At 34.3% G+C, this 16,212-nt stretch overlaps 1 protein-coding gene across 6 annotated transcripts in view; it reads left to right on the forward strand.

The window, feature by feature from the left end:
• The window catches only part of CCSER1 (coiled-coil serine rich protein 1), a 623,472-nt gene that overhangs the window by 259,362 nt on the left and 347,898 nt on the right, over positions 1-16,212 (forward strand). For all 6 annotated transcript variants that reach the window (XM_085222271.1, XM_085222272.1, XM_085222270.1 and 3 more), the window contains one exon: positions 367-580. In XM_085222271.1, the coding sequence (XP_085078397.1) occupies positions 367-580 (214 nt within the window). The remainder of the gene's footprint in view (positions 1-366; positions 581-16,212) is intronic.

Raw genomic sequence — 16,212 nt, forward strand, 5'->3', positions numbered from 1 at the left:
TGTGATTTAGTTTTTCAAAGTGCATACAAATTAGGTGATTATTCATTTTTTCATAAAGCAGAACTGAAAAACAATAGAGTCATAGCAGCCTTGCCCATGGGATATTTTGTTTCAAAATATCTTTCGTCTGAAGAGCTTGAGATAGTATGGTCCTAATTCCTGTAGAAAGAAGTGAATTTCTAAATGCATATTTTATTGCTAACACCATATGGCCTTATATATATATAAAGGCCATTCATACTAGCGAGCTCAAAAAGTGAATGTGTAGTGTGTCTTTTAACATTACTTCTGTTAAAGTATAACAATTGCTGTGTTCTTTATTTTCATTCTCATTTCAGTGTTGATGTTTCTGTTTCCTCTTTTAAGGAACCTCTCTTTGAAGCTGTCGAAGGAGGTAGAACAAGGAGAAGCCAGGTATCCCCCCCGTATTAGCCAGCTGGCTGGCAGCCCATCTGTGGAGTGGCCTTTCACTGGTTTGGAAGAAGGTGGAGGCATCGAATCTTTGCCCTTCAGACTGATGCTGCAAGATTGCACAGCTGTAAAGACATTGCTACTGAAAATGAAGAGGGTTCTTCAGGAGGTAATTGCCCACTCATTTGTTAAATTAATAGCTTTCTTCATTAATGAGCTAAGCAGCAAAAGAAGGTCAGAAGAGTTTACGAACTCGATGTCTCATAATATGTTTTGAATATATGGAATTGATGCAGAAATATAAATAGCTCTGCCCCAGTGTGGCTGAAGTCAGAAAGTTTATACAGTTGCAGAATTTAACAGATGCTGCCATCTTGGTGTGCAGAGAAAAAAGCTGCTCTTTGGGTTTCAGCTAAAAGGTGGTGGATTGATTTAGATCAAAACAAATTGTGTTGTCTTCCTCTCTTATTTTGGAATTTTACAGTTTTCTTACTGCAGTTGTTAATCATTATGTAGTCACATGCAATTTATAGAAGAGATTCAAAAGGAAGAAAATGTTCAAAGTAGAAGTACTGAAGCTAAAGGTTACTCTCTTGGGCTTGCAAATGGCAGATGAAATCAGATTTCTTAGTTCATTATATCAATGTTAAGAGTGCTGACTTGTCCTGTCCCGCTACATTCTTCGCCTCTCACTTAGACTGCTGGTGTTTATTTGAAAATCACCTTTTGCATTGTTTAGGATTTTAGAATAAAACAAATTATTTTTGTGGGATTTTTTTTTTACAATTTCCAGCTGTGAAAATTTGACTCAGATAAGTTTATGGCAAGTTTTGTCAGTGCACTAGAGCATTCTTGTTCTTCGATATCTACAAAAATTACTATTTTTTTTAATTTGTTTAATTCATAGACTTTGTAGAATAACTCATGTGCAGAGGATTCTGTGGAGATGCAAACCTCTGCTCAAAGCAAGGCTGCCTTAAAATAGGTTGCTCAGTGTCTTGCCCATTTTACTCTTCAGTACATTAATGGGAGTACTTACTTGCGGCTTCAACAGCCTTTTGGGGCAACCATGCCAATGTTTAACTACATCATTGCAAGCTTGTTACTTAAGATATATTCAGAATTACCACTGATGCAACTTCATCATCTGAGGAAGTGATATTTGCCTGAGACTTAAATAAAGCTTTGATAAGTTCTTTTTTTTCTCTTTTTTTTCCACTGTTCGTTTCTTAATCATCTGTATCTAAGGTCAACCAATTGTTCTACTGTCTGAAGATGTTTATCAGTAGTTTAGCCATAGTAGTTGTCCATTAGCCCTACTAAATGGCACGTTTATACTGGATGTTGCGACCTATGCCATTCACTTTCCCTCAGTTCTCAAAAAACTTTATGCTATTGAACTTCCCAGTGGACTTCTGTTTTGTTGAATACAGAACTGAAATAATTATTCTCAATCAGTTCTTTCTTATATAATTTAGGGATGCGTAGTGGATTTAAAAGTTCCTATCCACTGAGCAGGATGTGTAACCACATTAAAAATGCAAATAAATATTAAGGATTATAATACTACAAAACATATCAGTTGTACTTCATCTGGTTGCATTGGTAGCTTATTGTGTGACTATTATGTTTTGCTTAAAATGATTCATTTTTACCTTAAAGGTAAGGATATATATATTTTTTTATTAACAAGTTCCATTACACTTGTGTATGACTCTGCTGAGATTTTCTATATGACAGTATTTTGTACTTTCTATAACATTTTAAAATATATATTTAAATACATATTTTTTAATACATATTTAAAAGCATTCACCACATGATTTCCACAAAAGGAACTCAAGGTATTTAATATACCTGAGTTACTGACACCTCCTTATGTTATTCATATTGATTTTATTTTTTCTTCTTATTCACTGACTCTCTCACTTCTTTGTTTTAGCCATATAATTTTTGTCTTTCCATCTGACAGTATCACAGTGCAAAACGTGATCCTGTCTTTCTCCTTTTCTCTTTGTCTTGCCTTCCTTACGAAATCAAAACAGCCTTTTACTAATCCCATAGTTGATATTGTGTATATGCTGTGCAAATATAATATATGTGTGCTGTAATTTATCTCCCTATTTTTTTGAATGTTTTTGAGTGCTGAATAATGATTTTGAGGTAGAATATCTTATTAGTAGTATGGATTGTTCCAGTACACAGCTGAAGCAAAATCTGATTTAGTTAGAAAGAATTGATCAATCTGTTGATTATCTAAAACTCATTTGGCTGCCTAGAGTTGTTATTTGTATCTTGATTGTTCTTTCTGCTTTAAAATAAATAAATAAATTAGTGATTTCTAATAATAGCAGTGATAGGTATATAGTGAAATAATAGCAGAAATTATATGGGGAAATGCTGCAAAATAGCATTATTGCTTAGATTTCATATCCCTGTAAAAGAGTTAGCAAACCTGTCCACTATACAGTAGACATCACCCTTGGTATAACTGTAGGAGAGCAGTAACACTAAAATGTTCACAAAAAAATGTTATAAACACACTAAAACTTGAGGAAATGAGCCAAAAATTGAATATGATTCAAAAGAATATAAGTAGCCTGGTTTGAATGGTGTAAGCAACTAAAGAAGAGATGACTTTGAGAGGTATAAAAAAAAAATTGGTATTGGAGTGACAGAACTTCATTATCTTCAGAAATACAGACATTTATATATTTATGTCACTTTTAAATTATTAGTGGAAGATTCCAGGAAAATATAATTCGATCAAATTGAAACATTTGATGGAAGAATCTGACAAATAATTCATCTCAGCATATGTGGCAAACAGTTTCCATGGAGAAGGCATCTTAGTTCCATTCTAACTAGATGTAATTTCTTTTTCCAAAAAGCAGTTCCACCCCAAGCAATATTATAAATCAAACTCTGTGCAGTACAGAATTAAAACAGAGCATAGAAAAATTTGTTCCTTATCTTTGAACTCTCATCTATTTTTAGTCTTAGGTGAACATAGTCTCTGGCAGGTTTATAGAACTGAAATATTTTTTACCTGTAATATTAAATATATATATATAATTATTTTTAGAATTAATAGTACATCACATGTTTTCATCCACTTTTAAAAGTATAAAATCATGCAGTCTATATTTGAAAAATGGAACAATTTATCAGAAGAAAAGCTGCTGTTTTTCTTTTTATAGCTGATGTTATCCAGAGAAGAACAAATTACAGGAGTGTATACCTCTTTATTGAACATCTGCTTTTGACTACTAATTTAATTATGCTCTGCCAAAATGTAGTACTAGTTAAAAACATGTATAATTATTTTTTTTGCTGCAGTTGTTTGTAATTGAGCAATCAATATCAAAAAGCTGAGTGCAATATATGCTGTACTGTGTTGCAGATTTGTAAAGCTGTGAGTTTAGCTTGTTATCAGTCTTATTATGAGAAGGGAAATTGAAGATGTGGCAGTAACTTGAAAGACTGAGAATGTTATTAGGTAACGTATTTAGTAAAAGACTAATGAATGATTGTTCGATTAAAATAATTAATTACAAATTCACTTTCAGTGAAGAAGCCTTGAAAATGTCAACTTACAATTCTCTGTATCTTTGGCTATGTAAATCTCACAAATGTTTAGAGAACTTTACTGAACAAAGCTGAAGATAGACTGGACAACACAAGGAAACTCAGTGATGCAGCAGAAATTAGTCAAGAAAGGATTTCTGAATCCATTCAGCAGCTTTATTGCGGAGGGTCTATTTCTGACAGGGAATTTGTAAATAAATGGACTAGCCGAGACCTGTGTCCTGTAAAGTTAAAAAGATGTTTTGAAAAAGCATTACTAGAGATTAGCAACACAGCTTGATAAAAGCCATTTCAGAGTATAAAACAGTATAGGCTGACATGCAGCCCATTCTATGATTTGCAGATGTTTCTTGGTCTTCCTTTTTTTCCATTTCAGTCTATTGAACTATTTTTTGTTTGCTTTTTAATTTGTCTTTTGTTTGCTTGTTTGTTTGTTTTGTCCTCAAGGTGTCTACCTGGTCTTGAGCTTTTTTCAGTATTAGTTCCCTGCATTCAAAAATAAAAATTGGTAGGTTTGTCCTCCCCGTACAAATGGATTCTTTACTTTCTAACTTTAGATGGGCTTTAGATGGGCTCTGAACTTGGCTTCTGGACTCAGAAGAAGACATTGGCTTTTGTCCTCCATGTACTGTGCTATGCTTTGTATGTTTTATTACATTTCAGACCATATATTGTTTGCATATAATCAATCAGCATCTTCAAATAAGAGTGTAGATTCTTTGTTAGCTATTGCTATTAACACTAATAAATGTATTATTATATATATGTAATAACTTTCCCAAACTACATAGGTTGCTCTGAAAGTAATACTTCCTATTTATTTCCATGGAGACTACAAGAGATACAAAGAGCACTATAACACTATTTGATAGAGCAAATTCTCAGCAACAAAACACTACTTTTCAACACAGTTGTTATCATTAGCTATGCATTTTTGCCAGCCAGAACCTGCATGCCACGCTCATAACAGTCTGTGTCAGTGGAAGTGGCTCGTTGTCACCACTGCTCAAATGTATCATGTACTACCTCACTGTACATACACTGTTTGGTCTCCATAAATGTTTTGCAAGCGTCAGTGATTATTGATAGGAGCAATTTTTTCTGCATGGAGGAATTCAGTTCCACATCTTTGCTTCATATGCACTTCCATGTCCGGCTCCATTTTGTCAGACTGCCTCTCTGCTTTTATCTGTCACATGACTACAAAGTGTAATGGAATATTGGTAGGAAGGTTCAACCTCTACTATGATACCATAAACACTCACCTCTGATGTCATGGGCCAAAATAATAAAATAGGAGGCATTACTTTCAGAGCAGCCCTTGTATATATTTTTTTTCCTGTCTCAAATGAAACTTGGGATATTTCCATCTATTACCATTTAATGGTTTGAGCAATAGCTAACAGCGAGAATATCAAAGGGTGGCTAATTGAGAGGACATTTAAGGGCTTGGCTTTCTTGAAATCATTGATGGGACATTTCAGGCAGAGACATGTGAGCAGAACTATTTGTAGTTTAGTGCCTGGCAAAAGAGGGTCTTTATGCTGAAATCAGCATGGTGGAAAAAATATGGCTGTTTTGGGAAGGAATCAGTTTATTCAGTGGTGATGGGTTGCTGATGTTGAGTGCATTGATTCATTTGGGCAGAAACTGAATGTCCCAGCTTAAAGAAAACTTGCCAACATTTAGGCTTGTTTCTACACATCATGTGTTACCTATATGCTTTATGATATAAATAGGTTTTCAACATATAATTACACTTCTGTATATTTTTATGTGGGTATTGAAACTGACCATATTGGCTGCTAATCTTGAAAATTAAGATACTTTGTCAATGTGTTTGTGTAATTTTGAATATAAATTATTCAGTGCTGTGCCAGACTTCTTTCACAGCTCTGCAAAACACTATACAGGCCATGGAGCTTTAGAAATTGAAGCTAATTGCTACTATTAGCAACAGGAATAAGTTACTCTGGACATATATTGCACGCTGTGTTTTACTAATTAATCATTTGTTTTACTGAGGGAAATTGAAGCTGTCTGTGGCTATCATTAAAATGTAATGTGTCCAATACAGAGTTTTTAGGTTGTGTTTGAAAAATTAGAACTTTGGAAAATTATCTCAGAATGACTGTGAGAAAGGCTATGACACTTGCCTGAGATTTGGGGGACAAAGTCAAACCATTCAGTCTGCAATTAGCCTGCCAGATTGGCTACATTACTTCTCCGTGTGCATCTTTCACCTCGTCAGTGAAATAAGCATAATTATAGATCCTTTTTTATGCTACACTTGCAGTCTACTAATGGAAAACAGTAAAAGATAGCTGAAAGTTCTTTGCAATATTTTCAGTCTGATTACCAGGAGATATAGAGTAGGCCTTGGACTATGTTTTTTTAAGGATATTAAACTATTTTCTGCAGTGCACTATGAAATGTACTGTGTTTATTGATATTGTTTGTTAGCCACTTTGGAAGCAATTGCAAGTGCAATAAACTATAAAATACTGCAGATTTTCTTCCTTTAAATAAGTCTGTAATTAACCAGTGTAGCATTACTGATGTATTCAACAACTGCACTTAATGCAGTCCCTTTTATCAAGTAATTAATGCTGAAAATTATTAATTCCTTCATTTCATGGCTTGTTGACATTGCGTATACCCATATATTTAAATAACTAATGATAAAAATATACTAGATTAAGTGCAAGGATTTAACTTAATCATATTAAATGACTTTTTAACTTGCAAAAACCCACTGACATACCCTGGTCCAGCTACTTGCAAAGAGAGAGCAGAAGCAGCTGTATATTCTGGTACACTATTTCAGCATAGCTGGTGATACTGGAAGCCAATGGATATAATTAGATGTTCTCTTTGGCAACAGTGATTATTTTAAGATAATCCATTAAAGGTTATTTAATATTAACAAACATAGCCAATATTTGTTGTTTGTTATTTTGCTAGACATTCTTAAAGTATTTTGCGGGGTACCTGCTTTAGCAGGGGGTGGGACTCCATGATCTCTTGAGGTCCCTTCCAACTCCTGCAATTCTGTGATTATGTGAAAGTACAAGTAAACAAGTATAGATTTTTTTTTTCTGCCTGTATTTGTAAGGCAAGTTATGGAAGGCAAATACTGTCTCCAACATTAACATGTCTGCTGAATCTAACATAGACAATACTCTGAAATAGGTGATAATATTGTAAATCCAGTTCCAATCCTGTAGTTTGTTTCTTAGCTGAATAATTTTAGTTCAGATAATAATAATAAAATGCTAGAGGACCAGCATACAATTTCAGTGCAAGTAATACTGATTTCAGTGTGTGCAAAGTTGAAAATTTCTTGAAATTGTTAACCATTCTCTGATGGTACTGTAGAAAACCATTTACCTGGCAAATCAGGGCATGTTTTTCATTGATTCGTTTAGGAGGCCTCATGTGATAGAGGTTGAGCAATTCTGGGAGAGAGTTGAAGGGTTAAGATGAATGTTCCATATGCCTATTTGTACTTTACTCCTGATCTTGCTCATCTGCTGACAAACTAATGAATGTGAGGTTACAGGCAGAGAATGGCACACAGCTCTGGAGTCCTATGGGGTCACACTAGTATTGGCTGTATGAAGTGGTACTCTGAAATGATCTTGATCACTTGGTGACCAATTCATGCTTACACTCATTATGAATTTCTTTTGCAGGTCACATTCAGAATGCTTTTGAACCATGTTTGAAATGAATTTCAAATGAATGCACTTTTTAATTTTTTAATATTGAAAATGGAAAATTTATCTTCCCTCTTTATATCTGTTTATTCTACTGCTTACCTAATGGTTTAATCTTAGTAGACTACTTTTGTCTATGTCATGCAGCCTTATTGTAGCCAAAAAGGAGATTCGCCATGAAGCTCCTTGTTCTCCCACTTGCTGAGATCATATTGGTCCACATGTTTAATCTATGTATTTAGCAGGCAAGTGATTCATTTCTTTCTTGGATTTTGACATTAAATATCTCCGTTGTTTCCTCAAATGAAGCATTTTCATGATGCTGTGATGAGCTTCAGGTAAGCATTAATTTGCGTAATGTACTGTACCAGCATCCTCAACTGGCAAGACTTAACAGCACCTTACAGAAAAGCATGAGAAATACCAACCCTATTAATATATAATTTCACAACATCAGCAGTTCTGTGCAGTTTGTGATGAACTTGTGGCTGAAGGCCATGAAGTTATAAGGCTAAAAAAAAAAAAACAGAGCCATTTTCCCGTGAAGTACTTGAGCTTGATCAATTGCTGTGGGTCAGTCAGCAAAATTCCATCTGACCCTCCGTGATAATGTAGCTGATCACACCAGTTATATTTTCTGATACATCTGCAAATATTGTTGCTAGATAATGAGCAAGCGATGAAAGCAATTCAGAATGTGTGTAGAATAAACTGATTATATTCAGTTGTTAGAAAGAGTTCATGAGTTATTTTGAGGTAAATAGCACATTTAGTACAGGTTTTAGAGTTTCCAGTAAGAAAACAATGCTCACAGTTCTAACAAGGTTTCCAGTGAATTACCCATTTGTACCCAAGATGCACAATAATGTCATTTCCTACAAATTTACTGAGGTTATAATGAAAAGTAAAATGAAAATGAAAAATAAATTGAGTTGATATGAAAATAATAATTTGTCAAACAGCTTTTCCAAAGAGGCACTTATTATGAGACTCACTGATGGTGTCAGTAAACTGAAGTCCAGTAGGTTAAAACCAAAAAGATTTCCCTAGTTTGTCAACTTCTGAAGTTTCTTTAAGATTTTTTCTTCCTCATAGTACATTTCAGGGACCTCCTGATATGGAAAATAACTTGTTTTATGGACAAAATAAAATTGATATTGAGCAACTGCTGCCTTTAGTGGATGTACAAGAAAAAAAAAAAAGCGATAGAGGAAAAGGTAGGCCCTTGTTTTCAGAGAACAAAATGCCAACTGTGCATGTGTAGCTACCTATTTAAATATTTGTGTTTGTAGCATATAGATGCTTTGGAAGAATTTAATTTTAATTTCTAATTATCCCTTAAGCTTAATAAGCCAAAGTTTATGAAACAAGCCTTAATGTAATTTCATGAGAAATTCTCACAGTTCATATCATGGATCTTGGCGTTGTTCTGTGGCACAGATTTATTTAATGTTTTCTTTATACAGTGCATACCTTTATTTTTTAGCCCAGGTTTTATTCTTTGCAGACTGGCTTGACTTCATTTCATGAAAATAAAAGGTAACACGATGATTCTCAGTGACAAAAAGTTTTCTAGGAAAAGGGCTTAGAAATCGCATGTCAGAGATGTGTCATATGCCTGTTTTGATAATTGTCCACGTAGGTCCAGTTTCTTATGAGCACATAGTGTATAGAAAGAGGAAGTGCATATTGCCAAGAGTCTGTATTTCTCTCCTTTGTATGTCTTAGTATTATAAATACAGTTAGCTGCCTGTGGTCAAAGCCTCATCTAGATGTGAAATAAGAGAGGAGTCTACTTAATCACACTGGTACTTAGTGCCTAATAAGGAAGACAATCTTTTCATCTTTTTTTTTTTCCTTAGATTTTCACATTTACTGTAAGTCTGCATTATGAAAATAATCATCCGTGAGACTGAATGCTCACTGACGGAGAATGCAAAGTTATCTTATGCTTAGGGTTATTATTATTTTTAAAATTAAATTGAAAACTTTCCTCTGTTTCAGTCCTGGACTCAATAATTTTGGATAGCTTTCAGGTAAAAGCACATGCTGTGTGGAGATATCCTATTAGGAACAAAGATATGCTCAAAAATAACTGACCTTAGCTCAGTGGAAACTGAGCATGTCACAAACCAGCTAAACAAGGATACAGCTTGACAACAATGACTTCTCTTATCCCTTTTGAGCAGGATTGAGATAACTAGAATGAGTGTCTGAGCAAGGATTGCTTACGTTCTAGGATTTTTATTTCACACGTGTGGCTTTATTTCTTCTGCTCATATTAGTCAAATCATTGATCCTTTTATATGAGGAAAACACCTCTTAGGTCACATCTACAAAATGTTTCTATGGAAAAAGAGATCCAGGTTTCTATTACTTGCCACCCATGCAAAATGTCTTCTAACACTTCTTATCGCTTGATCTAAATTTTCTTATCAATTTAGTTCAGTGTTGAAATAAATGCATTGTTCTCATTTTTTCTTTTAACAAGACCTGTATATAAATAGATGTGTAGTGGATGTTCAGGAGATATTAGTTGAATGATGAATTTTATCTTTTATCTCATCTAGCTTTGCCTTCACCATGGTAACTATTTAGAGTTTCATTCCATTTATATAGAACAAAGACAGAAATGAACCTTTTTGAAATTCTGACAACTGAAAATAAGTATTCTTATAGAGCTGTTTCAATGTTTCGGAACAATCAAAATCTTCATAGTCATAAACTTATTTTCCACCCATACTTGCTTTTGGAGGAATGCAGTACCAACAGTGATTAATACCTTTATTCATGTGTGTCATTCAGGAAGGCATTCAGTGCAAGGTACGCCTAAAAAAAAAACCTTCACTGAATCCATCTTGTGTTTAATATAAAATTTCAAGTTCTTGCTGTGCTTTAACATATGGTTGTGCAAAAGAGGCAAAGATACAAAAATAGGAACAGGAGAAAATCAGTGAATTAAGAACTGAATGTATGCAATAGAATGCTTCTCTGGAAAGGCAGCTGTTTGAGCTAGTCTGGCACCCTGACAGACCTGCTTCTGTATTTGCTGTTTGCTGAAGCAAGTAATTTATCCTGACAGTAACTTTGCCAGCACTGCAAGAATCCTATTTCACTAAGATTAACAACTTCGCCCTTGTTTCTAGGAACAAATATGCTTTATTCCTTGTTTCTGGATCTCCTTGTTGTCTGTCTTACTGATCTTGCTGTGTTTTCAGTATGCTTTTTTTTTTTTTTTTTTAATGTAATAAAAAAATTTAATACTGTCCAATAAAGAGGCTTTTTAGCTTTCTTAAAGTTTTGTTTTGTTTTGTTTTTATTTACACACGGCAACTTTGAACCTCTCGTCTACTACCCTACTTACTGCCAGTGTTAAGACTTATATCATTTTCACATATTGAGAACAAATTGTTTTCTCCTTAATGCTACGTTTCAATGTAAGAATTTGAAAACTCCAATCACAACAGGTACCAAAAACACTAAGATCTGAGATAGGGTTAGGGTCTCAGGCAGCTTACGGAACAAAAATTTGAAATTCTCAAATCATCCCTGTAAAATATTGGGTTTCAGTGAGATGTGTACAAATGTACCAAGGTCTGAAAAGTGTTATGTTTAATTGATCCATTTCATTTTCATATTTGCAGTTAATATGCAAAAGTCTTTCTCAAGCCACCGACAGTAATCAAAATCTGCAGTGCTTGAAAGCAGTGCAAGTTTGTTTGCCCTGTGCCTTGTCCTGTGTGTGCCAAGGCACTTAGAAAAAACAACCAGGAAACCCAAAAGCAAAGAAAACAATTACATAGCCTGCTTTGAAAATCTGCATTTATGCAGATTAGCGGGGGTTTTACAGTAATGATCTCAATTGTGGTTGAAATAAGCTGTTGTGACACCTGGGAGTTTTGCTATGGTCTTCATGTCAGACTAGCTGGATGGTACATAAAATGAATGGAAAATGAAGTACATAGCACAGGAGAAAGTGTACAGTGAAAATTCTGTAAGTATGCTTTGGCCCATGATATAATGCAGGCTCTTCTTCTTCATCACCACTGAAGTAACAAGTTGACTCAAGTGTTTGAAGAAAAGAATATGTTAGAAGTGGAGAAGAAGAAGTAGAAAAGCATTTATCTAATATACAGTATTTATTCTAAGTTAGGAGGATGCTTGTAGTGAAATAGTGAGAGTTAATGAACTGATGGAGCATTCCTTGTTCAATGACCATCTAGTAGGGCCTGTAGAGCTCAGCTGGATCAATCATGGAAGCTGGGCCATGACATGAAATAACCGAGGTGAGGCACAGTAAGCACTTGCACTGAGGAAACCTCTCACCTCAACTCTTGCATCTACAACAATGCATAGACTGACTGTTTTGGTAATGGTGACTTTTTTTGCATGTAACATTAGATAATGGACTTAAATGAATTGTGGTGCTTCAAACTTCTGCTGTAGTAGAGAAGAAAAAGTCATGACTATATTAATTTGCAGTTATTGTCATTTAGCTGCTAAATACTTTCTCCCCTCTCCAAAAGTACTTTAAAAAAAACAACACTGAAGACCTAATTTGAGCATCTTAACAGCTTGACATGCACAAGGTTGTTGTAAGCAAAGACATGCATGGTGGTTCATTTGTAACTCCATTCTGTGCATGCTAGCAATGAATGGTGCAGTCATTAGTTTTATTTTTAAAATTTGGATGTATTTTCATTTATACATATATATGTATATATAATGATATATCATTCTACCTGTTTCAATTGTCTTGTCTGTGAAAAGATACGTGGCTGTGGAAAAGTAAAAAGTTTTTTCATTGCTGCAACTATCTTTGAATAATTATAGCATGGAAGTGGTACAATATAAGTTAGGTCAAGCTATTTCTGGTTACAAAAATAATCTTTACCTGTAACTGGAATAATTACTTTCATGCTTTTATGAAGTCTTCAGACTTTCTCAAGCCATGTCAAGTATTTGAAATTGGGTGTGATCAAAAACTAAATTCATGATTGCTCTTACCCGTATTTCCAGTGCACCCTTGTAATCCAGATACCAGTTTGGACAAAGAGCACATTAAATCTGCTTTCAGAAATATGGATATGGATGTTGCTCTCCTTTATCAAGAGCATTTTACATTTACTCTTTAAGCATTCCCCCCTTTTTTTTTTTTTTTTTCCCCATGAATGCTGTTAGATGTTGTGAACGTTTGCAAATATTTTGTGAACTTGGCATGATACCAATATTTTCCTTTTAATTTACTCTATGCAGAGGTAAAATAATTTGTCTTATATTTTTGCTCTTACCTCTGCATGTACTTATTACTTTTTGCTATGTCTATTTCTTTTCGAGTATCTATCTGATGCATAAAAGGTCAATTCAAATCTTTCCATTAATCATGTTAGATTCAATTGAGAGTAGACTCCAAAAGAGTCTTTTCATCTCCTATTTAATAAATATTATGGGGTTTAATGTTGAATGATTACCCTTTGTTAAGGTTTTTTGGTCTGTCCATTACAGTCACTAGGATACTTTACAGAAACTGCAGAATTTTATATGATTCAAAAGACCTCTTAAAAAATTATGGTAATGCCAAATAGTGTTGTATGTGTGTGTTTGTGTGTGTGTGTGTGTGTGTGTTTTCATCTTCAGCTGATTTTTTAAAGACAAAATCAGATCAATCATTAAGGATGTATAGCTCTATGTTAAGGGCATAGGCATGTCTGCATGCCTAACAATAGCACCCTTATTTAAAATCTTGTCAGTTTTTTGTTTTTTTTTCCAGTCATATTCCTTTTTTTCCTTCTTTTTACAGATTACCTTGCTAATTGCTTCTGAAGGAAAAAAAGTGTGATTTTAAAAATAGCCAGTGTGTGCATATATGTAAAATGATTTTTGGAAATAATAAGAAATTTGTCATAAGTTCCAGTAAAAGTGAGATAAAGGATGTTGTATATATTGTGACTTAATTTATAGCTTCAGATTAAAACATGTTTTTTATGTCCAACCTCCATAAATTTTATCTTTACCTGAAAAATTAGCAGTTGTTTATTTGTCTTTTTGTGCTATTACTTTTTTTTTTGTGGTGGATTAATCCGATGCTAATTAGAAGAAGCAATAGAACTGAGAAGAAAAACGGCTTTGGAAAGGAGGTAGAAAAATTATAGTAACCAGAGAAATGAAGGTTTCAATGATTACTTGAGATCACTTTTAAGCTGGTTTCTTGATGGGAATACATTTTATTAGTGAAATATGTTTGTGTGGGAGTTGAACAAGCTGTGTCTAAAGTTTCCAATAAGCATTTTTAAATTAAACTTTTTAGATAGGTTTACCTGTTTAATGACTGTTAAGCTATGTCTGATGCTAAATGCCTTCAGAGAGCAGAAGCTGTTTTAGAAACAATACAGAGGATGGCAAGTGCTTAATGATTTCATCCACTGAGCTACTGCTTCTTTCTCTTTCAAAAATTCTAACAAATGTTACCTATAGTCTTAGTTTTTTCACCCTGAGAAAGATGATAGAAACCCAGGAGATTTTCATCTGGTGCTTTCTTGTACTCTCATATAAAATAGATTTTACTCTATGTGTGGTCTATGGAAGATCAATTGGGATAGTGTCAGTCTTTCAGCACGTCCACATAAGCGGCAACTGCTAATTGCCCATTGAAGAAATGATGTCTCATTTCCCGACTTGCTGTTCTTTTTTTTTTTTTTTCCTTTCTAAGAAAGAGCAGGGACAAGAAGGAAACTACTACAGTTCTTCAAAGTGAGAATCTCATTTCCTATCTTGTGCTTGTTCTGCTACTCTGACTGCAAGTCTGTATAACTAACCCTCTTGATATATAGCTTCAATGCATCTTTGGCAGGAAAGAGAATTTACTGGGCAGCCACCAAGGGAGTCATTAGATGAGAACAATTTTTGGATAGGACAAGTAAGATAGGAGGAGGTAGTAATTTATTCTTCTACATCGCTGAGTGTGCACCAGCAAAATCTGACCTTCTTCTTAGGTTTCTGTGTACAACTGGACATTATTTTCAATGTAGGCAACATATGCTAGCATGCAAGTCACTTGAAAACACGTAGAAGGACTAATTTTTTTCAAATGTACATTTGAAAGTCTACTGTGCATATTTTTGTGGGATGTTATAGTGCCTCTGAGAATGATAATCTGAGATTTGTCACATAAAGTTTACCTTTAGATACTAAGGAATATATGAGCTGGAACAGACAACTAAGTCGACAGTTCTTTCTACAACGAGGACTAGCATTTATGAATGACACTTGTCCTACATATATTTCCAAATGACAAGCCTTTCAAATTTGCTGCTGCCTGATGCTCACGCAGACATTTTCTGGTACATTTGCAGATTTCAGAGCCAAGCAAGCTTCATAGTTTTACAGACTAAACCAAACACTGTTGCTGAACATAGAGGAGGATGAAATTATTCTTTTAAAAAATTCTGTCAGTCATTATACGTGACGGTAAGCTTCAGTAATATATTGGAATTTATTGGAATTAAAACAGAATATAGTGAAGCTAACCTCTTTAACTGGAATACTACTTTTAAGAAGTTCTAAGAAAAGACCTAAAGTTGGCAAAATGTATCATTTTCAGTTTAAAGAATAACTGATAGCCTTAAAATGTGTCTTATCTTGCAAAAAATAATCTTTATGCTAATGGATATTCCTTATAATATTGCCTATAGGTAATTAGAAATTATGAAAGAGGGCAGGAGACCTTGAGTTCACATTAATCAAGTAGCAAGGAGAGAGAGGATAGTGAATAGCTAATGTGTACTACTGTCTGGCAGACGATGTGAGAGATTATTGAAAGGATATTTAATTTTGACACTAAATCAAAATTGTGCCAGGAAATGGAAGACAACCTTTTTATTTTTTACTTTTTTTTAAGTGGTTAAAATTATATCTTCTGTTTTTAATGATAAGTTCAAGAATAGTTAAAGGCTCTTTTTATAGCTGCTTCCCTCACTGTGTCTTCTAAAGGTGTAGGAATATTTGGGTTACTTTTCAATATGATAAATTAGTTTCCATCTATCAGAGAGACTGGAGAGGAAAATTCCCCCGTGCATATGAGGGGAAAATAAATGTTGGAGGCACTGGATAGGAGTATAAGGTGTGGAAACTGAAAAATTTAAAGTATCTATTGATATCCAGCTATCAGGAATAGAAATCATCCCTCTTGAAGCAGATTTCTGAAATGTACAGGGGAAGAAATTAAGAATGCAATTAAACAATTGAAAAATTGTTCAAAGCATTATTAAGGTATAACATGAACATGAACAGGCACTGAAATGGGCTGTCCAGGGAGATGGTGGAGTCACCAACTCGGGAGGTGTTCAAGAAACGTTTGGACGTTGTGTTGAGGGACATGGTTCAGTGAAAACTATTGGTGGTGGGTGGATGGTTGGACTGGGCGATCCTGTCTTTTCCAACCTTGGTGATTCTATGATTCCACGAACCTATATGACTTTGGTGGAATGGTTTGTTT

The sequence above is a fragment of the Meleagris gallopavo genome, chromosome 4 (assembly GCF_905368555.1).
Source record: "Meleagris gallopavo chromosome 4, MGAL_WU_HG_1.1, whole genome shotgun sequence".
Classification (NCBI taxonomy): Eukaryota; Metazoa; Chordata; class Aves; order Galliformes; family Phasianidae; genus Meleagris; species Meleagris gallopavo.